The 24,077-nt window shown below is 40.9% G+C and overlaps 3 protein-coding genes across 3 annotated transcripts; 1 reads left to right on the top strand and 2 right to left on the bottom strand.

The window, feature by feature from the left end:
- Positions 1 to 838: 838 nt before the first annotated feature.
- On the bottom strand, positions 839 to 11,026 carry RB195_019819 (uncharacterized protein; the record flags this gene model as incomplete). The annotated part of the gene is made up of 3 exons (XM_064187846.1): positions 839 to 875; positions 999 to 1,208; positions 10,827 to 11,026. 3 exons carry the CDS (start codon positions 11,024 to 11,026, stop codon positions 839 to 841), a joined length of 447 nt encoding a protein of 148 aa, XP_064043727.1.
- A 91-nt stretch (positions 11,027 to 11,117) lies between these two features.
- Positions 11,118 to 11,399, bottom strand: RB195_019818 (uncharacterized protein; the record flags this gene model as incomplete). The annotated part of the gene is made up of 1 exon (XM_064187845.1): positions 11,118 to 11,399. One exon carries the CDS (start codon positions 11,397 to 11,399, stop codon positions 11,118 to 11,120), a length of 282 nt encoding a protein of 93 aa, XP_064043726.1.
- Positions 11,400 to 12,676: 1,277 nt separating this feature from the next.
- Positions 12,677 to 23,422, top strand: RB195_019817 (uncharacterized protein; the record flags this gene model as incomplete). Its single annotated transcript, XM_064187844.1, has 8 exons — positions 12,677 to 12,697; positions 12,920 to 13,008; positions 13,405 to 13,492; positions 15,425 to 15,556; positions 22,007 to 22,114; positions 22,172 to 22,333; positions 22,401 to 22,523; positions 23,309 to 23,422. The coding sequence occupies 8 exons, from the start codon at positions 12,677 to 12,679 to the stop codon at positions 23,420 to 23,422; spliced, it is 837 nt and encodes a 278-aa protein (XP_064043725.1).
- Between the last annotated feature and the right edge of the window lie 655 nt (positions 23,423 to 24,077).

Raw genomic sequence — 24,077 nt, 5'->3', positions numbered from 1 at the left:
GGAGTATTCGTATACGGGGTGCGAGACTATGGAGAGGGGGGTGATTCCGTCCATTTCTTCCTTATTGCCGTAAAAAATGGCCCGGGAGATGCGGCACGTGCACAAGGCTGGCGCGCTCCAATCGGACTCGTAGAAAATAGCCAGCCGGATCTCTCTAGGCCGTATCGTCCGGGCCGTTTTTTACGGAAATTAGGAAGAAATGGACGGAATCACTCTCCTATCTCTAATCTACGATTCCGTATACGAATACACCTGAAATTCGTACCACCTTAGATTCATGGGGTGACACCTTTAAGAGTGGGCAGTTGTAGCCCGATGGGAAAACGGTACCATTTCTTGTGGACGGATGGTTCCCTTCCGTTAAAGGCATCACCCCACGTGCGGGTTTCACGCGGGTAATGCATATACGGAGTCGTAGATTGGAGGGAAGAGGGTGATTCCGCTCATCTCTCCTTGTATCAGTGTAAACGGACGACCTCGGAACTGTTTCTTCGGCTTCTTCAATGCGCAACCTTTGCGCCCCGCCCTTGCTGCGATTCGTCCGAGTTGTTTTTGACGAATCGCAGGAGGGAAGGCGCAAGGGTGGCCCGCTGCAATAGGGGAAGTCGTAAGAAACAGCGTTCCGGAGTGTCCGTCTACACTGATACAGGGAGAGATGAACGGAATCACCCTCTTCCCCACAATCTACGACGCTGTATAGGCATTACCCGCGTGAAACCCGCACCACCCCATATTCGTGGGGTGGTGCAGGTTTCACGCGGTTTCAAAAATTTTCACGGTTTCAAAAATTTACTGGTCCCTGCTATTCGTTGTAGGCCACATACGCATCCATCAAACTTTACAATTCTGAATTGATGTCGAACACCTTGGCAGATCTGAAAGTGATTGATCAATGTCAAACACTTCCACTGCATCAAACAAAGCTTCGGATACGCGGATATGAAGGAGAAATATGATGCAATTTCCCCATGCTCCAGCTGTAACCTGCGTCAAATTACCTTTCAGCTGCTATCCCTTCGTGTAATGGGTTTTTGCTAGTGCTGATTGTCCTGGAATCGCCGTAAGAAGCGGAATTCACTGCCGCTTGCGGTACTTTTAGACATTCTAAGATCTCGATTCTAAGAGTACTTTCAGATCCTCCAGTTCTTTTCGTAGAGAGCAACTTAGGTCTTGAATCGGTCTGATTCACTGTTACAGGATCTCGGCAACTAAATTATCACAAAGGATTACTTTGCTTGAACATAATTCAGTGGATAAAAAACTTCGTTCTCGGCTTTCTTTTCGTTACGTTCCTGTTCATTCTAGACTTTCAAGATCATATGCGTATCCAATACTTACCAACCTAAAAACTTCGCATTTTACGGCAAATTTTTTATCTGAACTAATAAAATAAGTTTTCAACGTCTTCAACGATTCATGGCTTAGGGCCAAATGGTAATTTTCAGAGAATTTCTGCTAACTATTCTTTTTCAGTTAATGTTTTTAACATATAGCAGCTAATCAATTTTTGACTGGGATTTAGTATCATACTAATTTAGTAGAGATCAAAATATCTATTCATAACTGCGATCATGTTAATATTGCTCAGGGCGATAGCTCGATGTAGCTGAGATCTGAAGCTCCTTCGGTCATTTTGCAACATTTTAGGAGCTTATTATGTGCACCCAACAATGAGCTCTTTTTCTCGTTGAAATTTTGTAAAGGAGCCGAAAACTTCGGTTGCTCGCACTAGTGGCACACATATTTTTGGAATTAGAATGGATGGCGCAGTGAATTTGATTAACCAGAGCAGACTGAAGATTGGTCGTTCGTCGAATCATTGAAGTACAGTAATCCGTGGATTTTCCAAATGTTCTGACCATATCTTAGTCTAGGAACAAAAAAAAAACATCGCTGCAACCAAGCGCTGCACTCTGATTGTGTACTATGGAAGCTTGTCAGTTGTTCCAACGCGCCCCCACCCGGCGCTCTCTGTTGCATGTCTTTTGAATTAGCAACATTGTAAAATTTGTTTTTTTGTCGTCATAATGCATGAATATACATCAAATACCAACCTTTCCGCTATTTTTGTGTTCAGACAAAACAAAATTATGAAATCTAACTACAGTAATTTACTGGACTAGTTGCTATAAAGCAGATGTGACAGATTTGCTTGGAGTGCCTTAGATCATAGTTTTGTGGGATACGGTTGCGGTTGAATATGAACAGTATTAACGATGCTAACAAAATCATGAAGGGCTATTTTTCCTAATGAAAAAAATTATCCAAACGCGACAGAAGCGGTCATTTATTCCTTTTTTCTCATCTTTGTTTTTTTTTTATGTTGCTCTGTTTGAGTGCTTTTTGTGTTACTAAAATAATAACAATAGAATAGAAATAATAATAATAGAACAGCTTTGTGCCTTTGCGAATAGTTTATCTTTATACGTACAAGAAAAAATCCAGGTGTTTGTCTCAAATGAGGAGTGATACATACACGTCGGATTTGTTGGAAATTGCACATCAGCCTTCTCGAATGTGCTGATTTTTTTTTCTAAAAATTTATTTAATGAGATTAGGCGTTTACTTTCTAATGGTCTCCCGATAAAGGACGAAAAAAAACTAAAGATTGTCTCTTTTCTTTTTTTTGTTAAAAAGGTATAAAAGATAAATTGTCTGGCATTAATCAATTCGCTTGGGATGCGCCACCACGTTCCCTTCAATTCAGAATCGTTTGAGGTTTGTGAACCGGCAACTCGCCTGTGCAATGACTTGCGGTGGTTAGCCGAATTGTCATTTCAGTGCTGTTATCCTCCCAGACAAGTCTGGTACTAATTTATCGACTCTGGAAGCATGAAAGGCTTTTTTGGCCCTTGGGCGGAATCGGACCTCCGTTGGATCATGCTGCAGCCACACTGGGACTTCATACCGACTGCCCTACACTACCCCCTTCTTTTGTTATTAGTGTGCATAGTTCCCTTATACAAGTGGGTGAAGGAGTCTTATGTGAAAATGCCATTCTGATGCTCGTTCCACTTGACAAATGAAGCGTTTTTTCCGTCCGTTCGAGAAAACACTGCGTGCGGAGGAAACGAGAGAATGATGGCTTTCTCAAAACAATCGTTCCTGGGATTTCTATCCAATGATTCTTAGTAGCCTTCTTTTCTGTATCATCCATTATTTTGCAGCAGTACTATCCTATCATTATAAGGGTATCTTATTTTTTCATTTATATATTATTCTATACTATTATTTATTATTATTATTATTGTTATTATTATTGTTATTATTTGTTATCATTTGATCCATTTTGTTTTATTTTGTTATTATTTTTATTTTGAGTGACAGAAAACAGTGAGCCAACATTATGGTGTTAGGGATTCGTTGGTCCCTGCTTTCGAAATCAGAGACGAAACAAAAAGAAATCTTTGGTCCTCCGCATTACGTGGCCGATCGAATGCAAATAGCGGGCGGTGTCTGGCTGTTGTCTCGATAAGTTGCTCGGTGATTGGCAACTGACTCACCATTTGACATTCAGCCAACAACAACAACAAGAACAACAACACAATCTAGTGAATCATCCTAGGCACCTCCCTCAATGAGAGCCCGTCGGGAAAGGTTACGAGGATCGCAGGGACTTGTCATCTAATCTTGACGTCAAAAAATCTCCTCTAGCAGCTTGTCAGCTTTGTCGTTGACGTTTATTCACAGCAGCTGCTGCAGCTCAATTTTCTTTCGGTTGCGAGCGCTTGAATACCGCAAGAGAGTGCAGTCCACTGAGTCCAGCAGTTGCCGCACAATTCTCCCCCCTCTTCTGCGATTTTCTTCTCATTTAGCAGTCCCATATCTTATTTTCTTTGCATCTATAACGACGTAATTTTTTTGTCTAAAAGAAAGTTGCTTAGAATAAAACATTACTCCAGAGTGACGGAGGTAGTTGCAAAAGAAAGAATGGTTCTTTAAGTTTTAGGCACAAGTTTGCTTTGTTAACACCTTTTTAGAAGTTTTTAGCAGCAAATAACACCGATAAAAGTTAAACCCTAGGAACTATATGGTTGAATTGTAGAAACTTCCGAATGACGAGTTTAATCGGCGATAAACAAACAAAAACTTATGGGAAAAATTCTTAGGAATGGAAATAAAGGTAGAATTGAACTTTCAATATTTAGAAACTAATTGAACCGTTCATTTCATTTTTTCGAAATTTTTCTTGAATTCCCCAAATATTTCGGGGGTGCTCATTTCATTCTATGCACTACTTCATCTATCAAGGTCTTCAACCATATGTCACAGATTTTTGGCGCATTTTTCACCCTCCACACAGCCTCCTTGCTCCCTTCTGCTCCCTTCTTGCTTTCCGTCACAACGTCATAAAATTGCATTAAGCAGTCATTCCTCACGCTTTCACCGAAGAGTGGACAGCCCTATTCCAGGACTGCACCCTTAGGCTTGTTTATTCTATATACTTTTGTTTTTCTTCTGGGTTTTCCGGAGTTTCGTCCCCCGCTGTTAGAAAAGCAGAATATTTCAAAGATTTCTATCCAGCAAGTGAAATCTTGTCAATCCAAATTCATAATAGAGTCATATATGATCATGTTGAAGAGCTCGAGTTCCCAGAACCTCAGCCAGAGTTCATTCTATCGGATTGTCTTATCTGCAGGATTAGGGTCCGTTCTATTACAGATAATTCTTCGAACATGGGAGCGAAGTTCACCAGTTCATTGAGTTCGAAGTCCAATTTTGCAAACTATTCCTGGAATGCTCAGATCTGTCATTTTTCGTGCTGGAATTTTTTTTTCAAAATTCGTATTATCTAAACGCTCTTTTGTTAACATTTTTCGATCAAGATCAGAAAATTTCTGTAGCCATTGGTAACTTGTAAAGAGGACTACTCACCATGTTCCTTTGCTGTTTTTACAAGCTGTACCTGATTCTCCTTTGAAGAAAGGAATTGCAATATTATTGAAAAGGGGGTGGAAATGGGAGTTCAAAGTTGTAGCCAACCACAGCCACTCAAGACTTTTTCGCTTGTGTAATATGCGATTCTTGACATCTACGAAAAAAGTCTATCATCTCCACTTTTCTGCAAATGTAGACGAATGGTAAAGAGTCGAGAAGAAAGTGAGAAAATATACAATCATTGACTATGTAAAGTTTCTGGAAGTTTTCTGAGTCATAAGCGAAAAAAAATTTTTTGCAAAAAATTGACTCAACTGAGACTTAAACTTATATGTTTTGAAGTGATGAAGACGGTGATTCATCTTTCTAATTTGTTTCACCGGGTGTGTTTTCTCTTTACTGCTTTTTATTTAAGAGCTAAAACTTATGATTCATCAGTTTTCTCGGGATGGAACAGAAGAATGATTCAATTAGATATGAACTATTACTTAACATGGTAAGTTGTTGCATTGTGCTCTGCAATAGCCCATTTCCCCTGGTGATTTTGCTTTAAATGGGCCTGAGAAAGGAAATTAGAGGAAGAAAAAGAGTGGGGCATTATATTGACTGGTGCTCGTCTACGATTATGATTCTGGAGGCGTTTTAAGATGGAAGAACCGTGTGCAGCAGCAATAAATTAAGTTTTGAAGAAGGCAGCCACATAAATGTGAGCTGAGTTGAGTTGAGATGTTATGTCCATGCTTAACTCATGGGACTCGTCAATGCCTATTTATCTATTCATTGCATGGTTCCCATGTATATATGGACAGAGCATAAAAAGAACAAACAATACAATGTGGACTGAAAAAGAAGGAAAAAAGAAAAAAGAGTAATTTTACGTTACTCAGTACAGGACGAAAATATCTGCAAGTATTTGTGGCGCTACACTATACGAAACTTCAAAAAAAGTGAAATAAAGATACTAAAATGAATTTAGACATTCTAGAATTTTTTCTGGTACATTTTCCTGTGGCTGAAAATGTGAACTCACGTATTTTTATTCGGCATAAGTAGTATAATTTCTACAGCGCACAACTGTGCTTGCGAGTAGCCGTACAGTTAAAGGCATCACCCCGCGAATCTGAAGCGGTACGGATTTCAGGTGGAGTATTCGTACACGGGATGGGAGACTATGGAGAAGGGGGTGATTCCGTCCGTTTCTTCCTAATTGTCGTAAAAAACGGCCCGGAAGATGCGACGCCGCACAAGGCTGGCGCCGCATCTTCCGGGCCGTTCGGGCCATCTTCGGGGAAGATACGGCTCTTAAGAAAGAAGAGAAAGTATTAAGAAAAAATAAGGAAAAAAGAAAAGAATCAGAATCAGAAAACTCTATACCTAATTATAAAATCCTAAAAACTATAATTGAAAATAACTGTAGGAGCCCGGTAAATTTTTAATGAACGATAGAAGGTTTTACATGGTCTAATAATTTTCAAATAGCAGATGCCTTCAGATATATTATAACTGTAAACAGTTATTCGATAACGTAGATTCGTCTAAATAATCGCAATCAGACGAGGATGAGCCGAGGAAGGGACCGATTAGTCGCTGTTCTTAACGAAATCCCAGAATGTCCCAGAATGTGACGTTAATGAGGTGCGGCGGTCTTAGCTTAAAGGCATCACCCCACGAATCTGATGCGGTGCAGATTTCAGGAGGAGTATTCGTATACGGGATGGGAGACTATGGAGAAGGGGGTGATTCCGTCCGTTTCTTCCTAATTGTCGTAGAAAACGGCCCCGAAGATATGGTTTCGGGCGGTCCATCGCAATATTTTCTACAAGGAGTTCGACTGGAGCGCGCCAGCCTTGTGCGGCGCCGCATCTTCCGGGCCCCTACAGTTATTTTCAATTATAGTTTTTAGGATTTTATAATTAGGAATAGAGTTTTCTGATTCTGATTCTTTTCTTTTTTCCTTATTTTTTCTTTTGTGAGCAATAGATGTAGATCTTGCGGGTAATTTTTAGCTAGTTTCGTAGGTGATACCTTTTAAATAACTTTTAATAATTAAATAATAATAATAATAATTAATAAATTTTAACAATTTTCTTCTTAACAGTAGTGGACTTTTTCTGAGGTGTGTTTCATTAACTTTCACAGTGTTTCTTGGCTTATTTATCTGTTCATCAGCGATTTTTTTTCGTGGTATTCGATGTTAAATTAGTGAACGGTGCGGAGTTTTTCCTAGCATATTCAATCTCATAGATACATAATTCTGAATGAGGAAGTTTGAAGGTGAGGTGAGATAGTTGGGATTGCACAATTAATCGCTGATTTTTTTGATAAAAGTGATTTATTTCACTTCTGTCTATGAATATGTCCTAGGGAATACATGTAGGTAATCCAAAAATGTCTTCAGAAGCTTATTGAAAAAAAATTTCCATATTTTGCAATGACATGGTCGTTCTTGGCCCAAACTGGTCTTTTAATGGTTTCGTTCTTCCGTGTTTTGGCAACATTAGCGAAAAATGCAGTAGGCGGCGAAGAACAAATGGCGTGAGCATCGGTTTCCGCTTAAGGCTTAATCCATTGTTTACTTGCAATGCTGCTGTCTTAGAGATACTTCGGAGGCAAATAGCTTTGTTTTTTCCTCACTAGCGCACAAATGTACGCATAAACCACAAAAAGCGCAGTGCGATGCGGCCACTGTTAACCCCTCTGCTAAAATGGGACTGACAGAATCGCTGTGCAATTATGCCAGCGACGGTTTTTTACCCTGTAGCTGCAGTAAAATGGTTGCAGCTGTTCCGGATGTAGGATACTTGAAGTTCATCTCATAAAATTATCGTTAATATTATGGGCAAAGACAAAAACGAAAAGCTACTAGGATTTTATCCATTTGCGTTGAACGAGTGTTTTGATGTGAAACATTTTTCTTTTTGATCCGAAATAAATATGTTTAGTTAACGTCTTACTGTAATATTCCATGGAATTATTGGATAAATGCCCGCTGGAATATTCGTGTTCTAAATTTCAAATTATTCGTAAAAGCATTCCACGGGAACCTCTTCTATGCCATGGACGCGTGGAACAAAAGAAACATCCTGCAATGCCATGAAAAAACCATCATCACACCAAAATTAGCTCAAATGAGAGCTGAGTTTATGTCTTTTGTTTTGAGTTGTTGATGACGGTGACACATATTTCAGTTTGTTTCGCTGGGAGTTTGAAAAACGAATGAAAAAAGTGTGAAAAAGTAGACACTCCGTGCCTGTAATTAGTATCAATCGCGGCGAAAGGAGCAGGACCTTGCTTTTTTGGAGCCGAGATATTCGGCTGACCTTTCATTTCTCCGACGGATGCTATTTTGGGTCGCTGCTGCCTCTCTCTCCCTCTCTTCATTTCCCTCTCTGTCTCTCGTTCTGTCTCTCTTTTCCTCCCTCCAGAGTGTCGCGTCGTCAGGCTAAGAGCGTATTTTTTAGTGCATACCTCATATCGCTATGGTGATACATGTTAACAGTGGACTTTATACATCTTATTCACCGTCCCAGGTGACTACGCCGGCGCCGCTGTTACAGCACTGGCGCTTTTTTTGCGCTTTGGCGCAGTCTCTACAAGAACGTGTACTTGTGGACCGGCATTCAATAACATAAATTCGCTTCGGGCGGAATAAAATGGATGTGCTTAGGAAAAAATCGATCGATATTTTTCTTGTTTTCTCCGCGTATAAGGTATGTAATCCGGCGGGAAGGGGCGCAATTTGTTATTTGACTCATACTGCATCAGTAAGGAAATAGAAACAAAAAGAACTAGTAAGAATAGAACTAGTAATTCTGTGATTAGTGGTCGTTGCCGTTTTCTCTGTACTCAGTTACGTGAGACATCGGAATTGCAGGCGATATCATTCGTTCTGAAAGAATTGCTACGAATCTCCTTTAATTGCGATTTTCAACAGGAAACACTAAAAGGGAGGCATAGGAGCAACACACATAATATCTCTTGCAGCTTATCACGTGGCCCTGAGCCAAGCATTTCGACTGTGACTCAAAAAAGAATTAGATTTTAACGTACCAAGAATAAACATAAACAAGCATCGACGTCAGCCCTTTTCGATTGCGCCAACGCATTCAACTTCGATCCAGAATCGTTTGAGGTTTCGGAACGCTGTTTGGCCCAAACAAAGACTCGCGGGGATACCCAATGTGCCATCAAGTCAGTGTTTTCATCAAGTCAATATTTTTATCCTCTCAGACAAGCACAGCATCGAAATTGTGAAGGGTTTGTCTGGCGTCGGGCGGTTTCGGAACAGTCGAGCATGCAAAAGTCGTGGTGGCTTCTTACCATTACGCTACACCCCCTCAGAACGTAAGCACTTGTAAAATTCCGGTGAAAAAATTGCGTTCGAATTTTCACTCTTTTGAGCTGTCAAATTTTGGTGACAACTGAACTGAACCGTGATCGTATGCTATCTCCAGCGCTTGATAAGCTGTGAAGCGGATATGCTTTCCAAGCAAAGCTTTGAAGCAAAGTTAGGCTGAGCCGGAAATGCGTTGCATGGATTGTTGCAGTGAGCGATGAGCGAGTTTCTGATTGATGCGAATAAATCACGGCGACATGTGGCAGACCACAGCGATAGGCACTATTCGAGTTTAACTGTGGCGTCAGAACACTTATCTGAGTTTGTGAGAGTAAGAATTTTACATAAATATTTGAAAATTATAGAGATAGTTCGGTCAGTTTTTGAGGATCCTCCTTGCACCCACTTCCCTCGAGGATATATGTAATGACCAGACTTTCATTACTCGATCGTGTGTGCGTTCCTAGTATTTATACTACCCTGTCGTATGTTTAGAGCTAAAGTTTTAAAGTTACTATTAAACCAGCGTATTTTGTATGATGTGGATTCCTCCTAATGGATCAGTGTACTCCAACATCTACTTGAATCGATCAATTTATTTCCCTCTGTCTCAAATCCTGTTCCCACTTTTTTTTGGCTGCTGATTGGTTTCGATTTTATTTTTGGAAGCCATAACGTTTTTTTGGCGCTTAATGCCTGCAAACAACGCCACTGTTTTGGCACAGCACCGGTTATTTTTGTAAACAATGCGTCACTGCCGCTTTCAAATCAAATTCGACGTGCGATTTCCAATTTTCACACGAATGAGCAAAGAGTACATGCCTGAAATACTCCGATTCGGATGCTTATCCTCTGGATCTGTTTAGAAATGCATTGGTTTGAATGGAATGGAGTCGTTTGAGGTGAATCTCACGGAAAAAGTTTATTTTTAGATGAAAACGTTGCCAATTCTTGTGCAATGAATTCAATGAAGAACTGCATTAAACGTGTTACTGACCCATGTCTTTTTGATTTTTCGTTGCATTTGTCTCCGGAGAGGCTTCAGTTTCCAAAGAACAAGAATGGTGAAGTATAAAGATCATTCGAAAAAGAATGCTCTGAGATCATTTAGCTTAAGAAAGCTCTGGTGAGCAGCGTCCACGGCAACCTTCGACAACTTAAAAACATTACCAGAGTAATTGCTGGGTGAAATCTTCCGAAATTGTGCTGTTTTTTAGGACTGCGAACGCCCAGTTCGGTAGCAGGAGTTTTTTTTTTGTCATGATTCTGTCCTTTTTTGTCTTTCTAAGTTCAGATGCAATATCAAAAGTTTGAATGAAAAGAAAAATTGAGTGATATCAGTGAAATCCCGAGCTTGTCACATGTTAGCATGCGTATGGCCCTCATCAATGTACACAAAATCCGTTCGTCACGGCGGCAAATTCCTCCTATTACCAGTTCGTTAGCAACATGTAGTAGTTTTTTTTTTAAATTCCCATGCATAATGAATGATCATAACGATCTTCATTATGATTTTCCATAACTTTATAATGAGACGTCGTAAAGCTGCAGTTGACCTAAATCGCAGTAGAGCTTCGTCAGAGTTTTTATGTTAGCGCAGCCTCGCACTCACCCTGCAGTATTACACAAATGGCAGTGCGTTGTTGAGTGGTGGCCCGGATCTCCGAACTGCACCGATCCACCATCTGCTTCGACGACGACAATAACTTTCATCTTCTGACCCGACCTCCCCGCTTCAGAGTTTCCGGCCAGGCGATCTTGATATGTAGTGTGGCGGAAATCTGCTCCGAGGATCGATTCGTTGCAAAGCATGCTGGAGGACGACTAAACAGCTGAACAGAAATTGCATTTTCTCTCGCGCGAAACTATGCTGGCGCTGTTTTTATCGTAGCGCAGCGGCCGCTCATCGCAGTCGATTCGTTTCGTTGTACTTTGTGTTCGTTCGCCCACTGCCCATCGTTGACTCATAACCGACATCTATCCGTCGATCGCCCGGCTCCTGGCTACGCTGATCTCTCCTCGTCGATCCACTTTGAAACGAGGTGCAAACCGTCCGCTGCGAACTGCAAAGCCAGTTAATTTCTCTCATTTGCATACGCGCCAAACGTACCGCCGTGGCGATAGCTGGCGGCAGTGCAATTGTGGCCCAGTTCGTTGCTGGGCCGCCTTGGATCAGCGTCGTCATCGTCGCTCCTTCTCTCTCTCCTTATTGCCTCCCTCCTCGTCTTCTTCGTTGTGAATCGCTCACTCAGTCGCTCCTCCCCTCATTTTTTTCCGTTTCATCAGAGCCAAAACAGGCCAGGGCAGCTCGCCAGCACTCTTCGTTTGGCGCTCCTTTCCAGTTAATTGATGCTTTCCTGGAATGCCGCTATGGTCCGTTGGTTGCCTTGAAGATCTCTCTTTTACTACCGTCTTTTAAAAAGAGTTTTGCAGACCTCAATTTAATTCTTTCTTATTTGCATCTCTTCCAGAATTTCTCATTATTCACATTCATTTCAATTCATTCAATTCAATTTCAATTTCAATTTCACATTCTTTCATTGGTCCTCACTTTTAGCACGTCTCTGCAATATGCATAATGTGTGGTCTTTCGTTTTTCTTTTCAATTCGGTGATTTCTTCTCACATTTCTTGAACTCTTCAACACTCCAGCCATCCAAGATGGGCGTGATTGGAAGTAAGTGAAGGAGGCTCAGAAATTCAAGTCTTTTTCAAAATTCAGTTTCAAATAGACAACATTTTTGGCGATTTACTGTTAATTAAGGGAATAATGGATGGAAACGATACTTTATCTTATAATTTCGTGATGAAGAAGACTTTATTAGAGTTCTAAGAAGGATCGTAAAATGTCTCGTTCTGCCGTCGACCTGCACCAATCCATCGCGTTGAAATACGATATCCTATAATTAAGCTTTTTTTCGAGCTACATAGAACTCTTCAACTATGGAATGTTTTCCCAATGTCATAATCTCTTTTCTCTGCGAATTTATTTACCGATCAATCGTGCGGTGACTCCACCCGCGACTCCGCCTCTAAATAAAACGCTACCATCGAAGTGACAGCTCTGCGCGTCAAATCTCACCATATTATTCCAAATCTCTGCTACTCACTTAATTTAACTATTAAATGTGTTCCGACCAAATGGACATCACCCATTAATTCAGCTGAGCTGACCTCTTCTCGGTTGAGACGCTCATGGACCGTAGATCTCCCTCAAACAAGTGGAATGTGCTGTTTTGTTGTGAAATGATCCGTTTGTCAGCGCTGCGAAATCAAATAATACTCATAATGTAAACTAGTTGTGTTGTTAGCTCCATAATATAGTCGGCGCCGTTTGTGAGAGGAGGTGATAGCGGCGCGAACTCATAAATGCTAAATGTGTACGACTGTTCGTGTACGATGACACTAAACAAAATCGACCACTGCTACTATAATTATTTGCAGGTAGTCGTTCCAACTCGATATGGCCTTCGAAACGAATTACGTGAGTACCTATTGACTGATTGCCCTCGTTGAGGTGTTGATTTGGTCTTGGAGAGTTCGTTCGTCAGTTGTGAGTGAGCACTGGGGAGGAGATCGATTACCACAGCACAGCAATAGCACTTTCCTCGTACACGCTTTCCTCATCGCCTCCCCATTGCTGTCAGACTACAGCGAAATCCACCAAGGTGTCATTAAGTATATCGCTGATTCGTTGATGTTTTAGCCGATACCCTACCGAAGCAAACTGACCGAGCCGTTCGAGCCCGGCCAGACCCTTATCGTTAAGGGAAAAACCGGCGAAGACTCCGTACGGTAGGTGCAATTGACTTTTTCCGCATCATCAACTTTTCTGCAAGTTTTACGCTTATGCGTACCTATGTACGTGTGTATCTGCTGTTGTGGAATGTTGTGTGTTCGAGCGAGAAGGTGGCGGCAGGGTGGTGGAACCGGTATTGACGACATACTGCCGAGCGAGAGAGTGCGGCGACGCAGCGAGAGCGCAGCCGTCTGCCGCTTTACACAACAACGATTTGTTGCGATCCGTGTGCTGAAGTAAATGTTTGTGACTCGCAAGAATTGCAATAAACACTCCTAGACGAGCACATCCAAAAACGATAGATAGGAAGTCACGAGAGACGCGATAGCAACACTGGAACCGCTATCCGTTTACCTGTGCTCTGAATAAAAAACATCCTTGTCTCGTTTCAGCTTCACCATCAACCTACACAACGCCGCTGCCGACTTCTCCGGAAACGATGTTCCCCTTCATATCAGCGTGCGTTTCGATGAAGGAAAGGTTGGTCATTTAATCGTCTACGTGATTGGATTTTCAAGCATTTCTTCCCTCGTTGTCGGATGAACCTGCGGAAAATTAGGTACGGTAGAAAATATGCGGAGAATGAGTACGATAGAAATACCCGTACTGAGAATTTATTCTTATTCTCTTTTTTTCAAATATCTCAACGTTATTTTCGGGTATTTCGGACGTTTTTAGAGCACCATTTTTGAGGTGTATAGGGTGGCCTTAAGGAGGGTCTGTTTTCGACTTCGAATTCCCTTCAAAGTGGTCTGGTCTGTTGGACTGAGTAGTCCAGCAGCAAAGATATCCTTTTTCATTGCCACGGCTAGAACAAAGTAGATGTGGGCCGGTTGAACGAAGTGTCGGCGTCCACATAAGTCTTCGGGGGGAGAGAGGTGAAATTGGATAAGATCGCGAGCAATAAAACTTCGGAGGAAACAGACTGGTTTCGCTGCGAAGCGTCCTGTTATGCTAGGTTCTTTTTATTTCTGGGGGAAAACTCTGGAAAGAAGTGAGATTTTCGTTTGACACAGAGAATACAATCAGCGCAAATTTGCAACGCTTGAAATACCACGGCTAATCGTCTCGGAACCACAATTCTCGGTCTATGTTTCGAATTTTTCTTCGGCTGCACGTTTGTGCTTTCGTTTTGTCGCAAAGCGCTCACGCACACTGAATGATAAAGAAAATTCGAGGCTTTTGCATTTCTCACAAGAAATTCCTCTTTGACTGCACCACACGGATTATGATACTTTATCATTCGTTGGACGTTTCGCGAAAAAACACCACATGTGAGCCTCATTCTGAGTTTAAAATGAAGCCTCACATCACACGAATGATCTGTGAGGCGCACACGGGACGATTTTGAGGACGACTGCATAATTTGCAATCATTTTCAAGGATTTTTATAACTAGTAGATTTTAGATGGGCATACATATGTCAGTTTTTACAACTACGCCTACCGATGCTCATTTCCTGTTGTGTTTCTTTTGCTAAAGCAATCTCTGAAACGAATGAAGTGAAAACGAGTTATCGTTAAAGAAATTGGAATTTTTCAATGTTATACCCAGGCATCGAGAAAACCTTTCCTCTCCTTAGAGTACCATTGAGAAGGACCTTCCAGTACTCAGACTTCTGATCCACTTGCATTTGAATTCTTCTTATTCTCGAGCCTTTCTGGAAATTTCGGCTGTGGTGAATTCGTCACCATTCGCAATGAATCGTATGCTCTTTCACACCTGAATGCTTTTCGAGCCGAATCAAAGACGAATTCGAGTGTAAAATGAGGGCGTTGGCTGGACGCCCTTAAAATGTGCGGCGACTTCGAAGAACGTTTGAAGTCGGTCACCTTTTGAAGCGGTCGTCTAGAAGAAACATTACTACGACACGGGGTCTTCGCTAAGAACGATTCAGTTGAAGTGTTTGAAAAAAATGGAATATCTACTAAAATTAGGGATAACATCTCATTAAATTGAATTTCTAAGAGGATAGAGTCTTAAAAAGCTCGTAAAACAACTAGTAGTTCTCCTTGATGAGAATTTGAGGCGTGTAAGAGAAATTTTCTGGAATCTGTCATGATGTCATGAATTAGAATAAACTCAACTTTATGATGTCTACTAAACATTCATATGTCGTGCAATATTTAATAATATCGGGATATTTTTCCCAATTATTTAAATTCGTGCGCGAGTAACGCAACAGTAAGTACGGACGGAAAGAGTCGGGGCTGTCTGAAGGATGGGGGCAGTGACTTGGTACAGTAGTTGGGTTGCATAATTTATTGTAAGCGTCCAGTACGTAGGGTGAAACTCTTACGATTCTGAATTGATTTCGTACGTGCCGGCGCATTCCAAAGGGTTCAACGCTAGTGACTTGATTTTCTGTCCTTTTTATTGCTCCCAATCTTGTTCAATCCTGCAATATTTCAGATCGTCTGCAACACATTCGCTAAGGGAGAATGGGGAAAGGAAGAGAGAAAAAGCAACCCATACAAGAAAGGAGACGACATCGACATCCGCATCCGAGCTCACGATAGCAAATTCCAGATCTTTGTTGAACAGGTGCTCTTTTTTTGTTCTTCGGCCTTTCGACAACTCCATTTGCAGTGATCGCACAAAAAAGAACTAATGTGAAAAACTGACGCTAATTTGCAGTGATATGCTACGGATATACACAACATACAGTAAAACTATGAAAGGAAAGTGAGGATCAGTGTGACCTTAAATTCTGAACAAACTAGTTTCGGGAACTTAATTTGATTTAACTTAATGATCTGGCGGGCGCAGCGGTTAGAAGTTCCGTTTCCTGCAGGATCGATCGGAGGTTCGAATCCGCCTTAGTGCTCACCAAGCCTTTCATCCCTCCGGCGTCGATAAATTGGTACCAGACTTGTCTGGGAGGATAGAAACACTGACTTGACACATCGGCTAGCCACCGCAAGTCATTGTATAGGCCAGATACACGTTCGTAAACCTCAAACGATTCTGAATTGAAGTGAACGTGGGGACGCATTCCAAGCGGATTGATCAACGCCAGGAACTTTATCCTTCTTTATCCTTTAACTTAATGGTTAAAATTCGCCCAAAAATTCTGTGAACTCGTCCGAAAAAGGCTAAATAATCCCATTTTTTTAGTCAAACCAGTAATCCGAAATAAACTGAATGGGTGGGGCGAAATAGACCGTTGATCGAGAGTGAGCGCTACAGTATGTAGGAAGAACCGCAGGCGCAAATGGTCGGAACTATAGTAAGGTCAAAACGACATGAAGTTCGGTGCATTTGCGTCACCGGCTGCGTTCGAAGCACTGCGGTTGGGGTCGGTGGAGGTCCCTTGCTGACACCATTCTTCGCTGCAAGTGGCGATAATCCCACCTCAATTAAAACCGCTTTCTCCACCTCTCCGGTTCGAGCGCAGCAGCTTTCGCAACCCATGTCTACCGTGCTTCATTTCGTTTTGACCCTGCTATGTATGGCACATTTTTAATTTCCCTGCACTGTTCTGTTCCACTAATTAACGTATTCGAGAAAGTCATCTAGCATTGAGGTTTTTGGAAATTAAGGTTCTGTGTAGGGGTTTTAGGTTGTATATTCCAGGTTTTTTCCAAATAGCTTTTATCTAACTTCATCGATTTGTAAATATACATGGGCGGGTCAAAACGACATGAAGCTCGGTGCAGTTCCATAAGCGGCTGCGTTCGAGGCGGTGCGGTGACCCTGGCGGTTGGGATCAAGGTGGGACCATCGCGAACTGCAGCGATGAGTGACGCTAGCAAGGGATACCCATTGATCCTAATCGTAGGAATAACACGCTACTTCAACGCTAGTAATCTGTTAGTCATGTACTTCCTGTTTTTTGCTTGGAATTCACATAAACATATTGACTCACTACATTATGACTCGTACGTTGTTGCCGAAGAACATCACGCTCATTACATGCCAGAGAACAAGAGTTTATGATTGGAACTCAAGGGAACAATCCTATCCCCGGACCGGCCACAAACATTTCTTTTGTGAATTGTGTTAAATAAAGGCCACATATTTATTGTCAGTTTGTATAGTACGAAGTATAAGTATACGAAATAGGTGAAGGATCATAGGTGTTAAATGAAGCCAGTTACTAATAAGGGGCTGGTGTAGTGTAGCGGTTGAAGGTTCCGCTTCCTGCATGATTGATCGGAGTTTCGAATCCGCCCTAGTGCTCACCAAGCCTTTCATCCCTACGGGGTCGACAAATTGCTACCAGACTTGTCTGGGAGGATAAAAACACTGACTTGACATATCGGCTAGCCACCGCAAGTCCAGTTTAGGCCAGTTACACGTTCGTGAACCTCAAACGATTCTGAATCAAATATAAAAAAAATAAAAAAAAAAAAAAAAAAAAAAAAAAAAAAAAAAAAAAAAAAAAAAAAAAAAAAATTAAAAAAAAAAAATTAAAAAAAAAAAAAAAAAAAAAAAAAAAAAAAAAAAAAAAAAAAAAAAAAAAAAAAAAAAAAAAAAAAAAAAAAAAAAAAAAAAAAAAAAAAAAAAAAAAAAAAAAAAAAAAAAAAGTATTGGAATGTGGGGGCCACACCATCTCCGCATACTCCTTAAAGTTTCTGCAGGAAAAAAAGGTGTTGCTAAGAGGGTTTTGTATGAATAATCCACATCCAATCGCATCCAAGCGGATTGATTAACGCCTGAAACTTTATCCTTTACTAATATGATTTTTTTGTGAGGACAAAGTTATGGCTGATTAAGCAGATGTTGTCGGTGTCGAACGTGTTTGCTCGTTTTGAGCGCAACGCACCTGTCGCTTTTTCTCTGCCCTTAGGCAACATGCTTCGAATTTGATGATGTTCAGATCTCTTCAGGAAAAGATGTGGCTAGGGATGTAGATTACGAGCAGCGGAGTGTTCACGCTCAACTCTCTCCTCCCCCTTAATCGCTCTGAAAGCCTAAGTTAGCCTTCCAGTTCCAATTTGCCTACGGGGCAACCGAAGCGGTTCCCACACCATTTTTTACGACGGCTTTTTATTTTTCGGGATAAGTTGAGCGGGGCTATGCTCGTTTCCGTAGTTAGGGATCCGAATTCTACGGTTTTTGTGAGATTTCTGTATTACGTCAACTTCGTGACATCCTGATTTTGAAGGAAGCATTCATGGAAATTCCCCTTTCTTCATAAGGCCGCATAAGTCATTTCGTCGAATGAGTTTTCGTGGACGTTTTGACGTCAAATTTTGAGATTGAATTGATGACGACGAGGGCTACTGTCCGGCTTCTGTTTTGTTAGATGACGTTTTTGTTGTGATACTTCTGAACTACGCCACGGCTCTCTTAGTTCGAGAAATCATAAAATCGAAAGTTTCTTCAAATTCTTTCTCACTCGCACACCGCCTCTTCCCGATATTGCTGACGAAATGCCTCGTGTGTCCGATTGAGCATATTCGAAAGGACTATACATTAGTATAAGAATAACGGTTGGATTCTGGTGCCTTGCCGTTATTTATTCCCTGATTTCCAGCTCTTGGAATTGCACAGTTCTCCATTTCAGTTAGAAAAGTTCCATATGTCCTTTAGGTGCAACATTCGTGTTTGCAACAGTGTTTGTAAAGGGATTAGACGGGAGAACGGAGGGTGTATATCGAGAAAAACTCGTCCTGTCAACTTTTTCGGGCTAAGCCACTCTGCAGCAGTTTGCAAGTGCTGCGGTACGCTTAAAGGCAGCATCCGACGAATCTGACGTGGTGAAGGAATTTACGGAAAAATCTAGGGTTAGGCTTGTAGATTGGGGGATCAGGGGCGGCTCCGCTCATCCCTCTCCGATCGTCGTAAAAATGTGGGAGAAGTCGTTTTTTTAAGACGATTTCACCTGCAACGCATCCAAATGCGATCGGTCGAAGATTAATGATGACTTCTCACCAGCCTATTCAAGTAAAACCAGCGAGTACGTTGCCGAGGAGACCGAAACTGTGCATAGAGGAGCGTCCTAACGTACCTCATAATAACCAAAGCGGTTCCCACGCCGTTTTTTTTTGCGACGATCATGGAAAGATGAGCGGAACCACCCCTGATTCCGCAATCTGCAACCCCATCTCTAGCTTTTCCCTTGGATTCCCTGATCACGTCAGATTCGTGGTATGCTGCTTTTAAAGCCGATTTAATTTCGCTGGTCCAATCTCATTTGTCTCGATTCTTTGTTTTTTTTTTTGAGATTTGTCTGTCATTGCAAGCGTTTGGTAAATTCGACATGCTCGCACTTATATGGCAATTAAATAAATAATTAGTTGATTGGAATTAGAAGGTTTTTCAGAGTTTTCTCTCCGATTTTTCCAGAAAACGTCTGAAACCGAATGTATTAATTGTACGTTGCATTATTGAACATACCAGCAGTAGGTAGTGCCGCCCACACCCTTCTGATGATGACATCAAGGACCTTTGAGCTGATCTTAGAGCTTTAAACAGTTCTTTGACCTCAACGTCTATTTGCATCTTGTTACATAAACCAAAGGTTTGTAATTATGCGCGCGGGTAGGATGGTAAAGCCTGTAAACGAGTTCAGTGCCATTTTATTCGTACCACTCCATGATAATTGTTAGCATGTGCTTTTTCTTGAAGACGAAGGAAAAAAGAAAGGGGGAAAAGTAGGAAGAAAAAAAAAGCGACGCTGCATTTCTTGAGAAGGTTTTGATCTTTTCAAGGTATTAGAGAGTTATTTGGGAGTCAGTTCACAAAATAACAGAGTTTTTTTCTCGGTTACTTGTCATTTGGGAAGAACAATACACTATTGAAAATAGAAGCTTGTGTAGACCGCTTATAAAAAGTATAGTAACAAAAAGTGTATGGATAACAGGGAGAACAGTTATTAATAGTTCGTGGTTTTTTTTAACGGGGAATATTTAATAATAAGATTAATATTCAATAATAATTGGTAATAATGTTCAACAGGAAAATACGCTAATCTAGAGGATCAATTTCTGCATTCAAAGTAACAAAAAATGTCGTATTTGTCCCATTCAATGCTCTTATTTGCTCGTCATTATCTTGTTTACCCTTTCGTAACTGGAATTTCTGATATCTAGCGGACCTGTTGCATGTCGTACGGAAGGGGAATGGCGTGTTAATTTTGCGGTGCGTGGGACAGGTTTTTAAAGGAAGCTGCAAATTGGCGACGGTACGAATCCGAAATGAGACGATGCGAAAAAGTTGAACGTCTTTTATATAACAGCTTAGACATGATAGGAGTTGAAGAGAAAAGTGTTTCTTCTGATTTTTTTTTGGTTGGAAATATTAGTAGAGGTAATAATTAATATATAAAGTTTAGTATTTTCTCGTAACAAATAAAGTTTCCATTAAATCTGTAGAATTTTTAGAGTTTAGCTGCGTGATGAAAGTTGACATCACCGAAAATGAATAGGTAATTACCAACGTTTCCGTTTATAGGAACAACGACAGATAGGGAGGGAGGGGGCGGAGGAGTACTTTTTCTACGTGAATCCATAGTTTGAAAATTTTCGAAACCTAAAAACACATATGCATTAGAAGTGAGGTTTTCGAATGAGCAACAAGCGTTGACATTTTGCTGAAATGAAATTCCAGTTAAAAATTCAAAGAGACTATTTTTAGCAAACTAAATTTTACTTGAATTTTCCACTTATTTATTTCTTGAATAGTAATGGTCTCTGCTAGTGAACGTTTTCGCTTCGCTTTTGATTTCTAATTGATTGATTTCTAAAACCAACAGCCTTCAGCCGAGATGTCATTAATGCTTCTCTTTCACGAATTCCAGCATGCAGAATAGAAAATCATTCAGAACACGGGAAAGTAGAATATGGAATTTTGTAATGATTTATATGTGCGGGGGCGGTAGTTTTACACTATTGCTACGTTAGCTATCATGACAGAAGATAAGTTGATAAACTATTTCTAGTAGAAAGTTTTCCACTTTTCGTTTTCTTTTGAAACTTGTTTGAGCGCTACACTTGTGGAAATCTCCACTTTCATGCGTTCTTAGGAGTCTTCCATGGGCTCGGTGCATCCTAAGAAATCCTTTCTACTTGACAAATTACCACATTTCTTCCTATTCGTGAATAATGTGAGGCTTTGAAACGCTTCAAAGTTTTAATCCATAAAGAAAACCAGTCAATACGAGCAACGGTGACATTTCTGCATAGTGAACTCTATAACATTCCTCGGAAGTTTTTCGCAGTGTTACTTATAAATTGTCACAAATCTTAGCCAACCTTTCACATACTCTGAATATTGTTTTGAATTATGTGTGGTCAAAACGACATGAAACACGATGCATAATTGAAGAAGTAGTGCTTCGAGATCTACAGCTATTCTAGTTCCGTAAAAATTTTGTGACGTGCTTTTTTCTTTTATAGTAATAAGACCCACAATTAGAAAATTGTAAATCATGAGTCTTAAGAAAGACTCTATAAAGAAGAAAAGCCTCCGACAGGAAATGGGCTTTTCTTCCAGTGAATTAATTCCGTGATTGTTTAAAGCTTTATGATTGCATGCACGGATATTTGATTTAAAGAAAACAGCAACACCATCACAATAAAGCGGCTGCACTCGAAGCGGCGCCTCGGAGATAGCGGTTGGAATCCGGGTGGGACCATCGCGAAGTGCAGCTACAAATGGCGTTAGCGAGGGTCCCTTTTCGATCCCAACCGCTGCTTTCCATCACATGCAGACTCCGTGTAGTTGTTGTTCGTTCGTCACTAGGCGTTAGCATTTCGTGCTTCTATCATATACTTGTCAAATTCTTCTCCAGCTTGAGCAAAAAAGAGAAGATACTGTACTTTTTGCTTGTTTATAAAAGCGAGAAGTTTAGGTAGTCATCTTCGTGGGGAACTTTTATAAGTTCTCTATTGAAATCTATGCAAGATTTGGAAGGCTCTCGCGGTTACTTTCTAGAAAATGTCGATCGCAGTCAAATAGGCAGTGGAGAGCTATCTGTGCGACTACTTGAGAAGCGTATTGCTCGAGAGTGTTAAATCAACAAATCATAGAGTTGTTATTTTTCAGAAGGAGCTGAAAGAGTATGAGCACCGTCTGCCGCTCTCCGCCATCACGCACTTCTCAATCGATGGAGATGTTCTTATCACCCATATCCACTGGGGAGGAAAATACTACGTATGTTTGTCGGCGCGGTCACAAATAAGTGCTGCACTTACTGCCTCCGTTTTTTAGCCCGTACCCTACGAAAGTGGTCTAGCCGGTGAGGGTCTATCGCCTGGCAAGAGCCTTTTGCTCTACGGAATGCCAGAGAAGAAGGGAAAGCGATTCCATATCAATATTCTTAAGAAGAACGGCGACATCGCTCTTCACTTCAACCCTAGATTCGATGAGAAAGTCTGTTTATTTGACCTTGCTTCATTCTCTCGCTATCAAGTGTGAAATGATGCTTATCAAATTCAAGGCCGTTGTTCGCAACTCCCTGATCAGCAACGAATGGGGAAATGAGGAGCGCGAGGGTAAAATGCCGTTCGAGAAGGCCGTCGGCTTCGATCTTGAAATCAAAAATGAGGAGTATGCCTTCCAGGTGAGAGTATTTCTTAGAGGGATTAGGATATTTTATCAGAACAGGAAAAGGAGAAAAATTACAATAAATAGAGAAACCACGTACCAGTCCACTTCGATAGAAAAAAGTTTGAATTCAACAGTATTATTACACATATAAAAGTATGTAAATCATAGGGTGATTTTTTTATTTTCATCGATATTTTCCTACAAGATGTGAAAAGTTAATTTATGCTGGTCCTGAATTGATAGCTCGTTTTCGTTCTCTTGGATATGTTCTTTGCTGAGTCCGCACGTATCAGGAAGAAAACTCGTTTAAGATTCTCAGGAGCCACCGTCAATCATTCCTTTTGTTTTCTTCCCTGTCCGATCGTCACAGCTAATCCTTAGCTTTATTTCTCCCTATTGATTGCCGCTAAAAATTCCCAGTTTTATTGTTCAGAGTTTAGATTGTTACTTGATTTAAGTACGAAAAATTTTGTACTATTTAATATCTCTACAAATGGAGACCAACATAATTTACTTGCGTTACGATCTCGGAACCTTAACTAAAACTTTTTCGTTAGAGGAGATGTTTTGCTTCGTTTTGTTTTGAAATCACATCGGTACGCGTGTTTTTTAAATGAATTATCTGCATTTGGTTTTTATAATTCTGTGCAAAAATTACTGTGTAGAATAGAAATTCTGTAGACTATCTAGTTTTTTTCAAAGTTACCTTCGAACACAAATAATTTCCAAACAAAAAAAAAACTGCTTGACTCAGTAAATATTGGTATGAATGTACCAATATGTATTATATTATTGCAGATTATGGTAAATGGAGAGCGATTCACATCGTTCGCTCATCGACTGGAGCCGCACGAGCTGAACGGGCTACAAATTGGCGGCGATGTGGAGATTACCGGAATTCAAATGCACTAAACTGCTTCACTGCACAATCCTACTGTTAACATGCATATTTTCGTAATTTCCCAATTTCCGCTACGCTCCATTGCGCTCGTGGCAAGCCGAGTTATTATAGTCGCTGTTGTAGCCGTATAGTGTTTGTCTGAGTTCCCGTTGTTTTCTGCCTGTTCACAGTAGGAATTGATTCATACTCCGCTACTTTCCACCTACTTTTATATTCCAATACATTCTATTTTGCGCTTCTAAAGTCGCCGCCGTTTTTTCTTGTTTATAAATTTTTTTAAACAGCGAGAATTTCTGTGGCCCAGAGCGGAACGTTATTTAGGTTGAAATTTCCTTGCTCCACCGACTAATTTTCCTGGACAATACTACATCCTTCAGTCTAAAAGCGTAAAATTGACGATGTTGGGATCTCTTCACGAAAGTACGAGGTTTCGGGGGTGTAGGTGACGTATATGAGCGTAATGGCGCTTCTCCAACTCCATATAATCCTGAAAAATCCTGGCCGGAGAAACGACTTTAGTGATCGAATTTTCCTACAAGAGACCTGGCAACGCGATTAGTAACATAAACGAGAAAAGCTGCATTCTGTCGTCGATAAGAAACCAATAAATCGCTGCTTCTCCCACTCGCTACCAGCTGGAGCAAAGAACGCCTTCACTCGCAGACG

Source organism: Necator americanus, chromosome II (genome assembly GCF_031761385.1).
Source record: "Necator americanus strain Aroian chromosome II, whole genome shotgun sequence".
NCBI classification, from domain to species: Eukaryota; Metazoa; Nematoda; class Chromadorea; order Rhabditida; family Ancylostomatidae; genus Necator; species Necator americanus.
The sequence above is the reverse complement of the archived record's forward strand: the minus strand, read 5'-3'. Positions and strand labels throughout refer to the sequence as shown.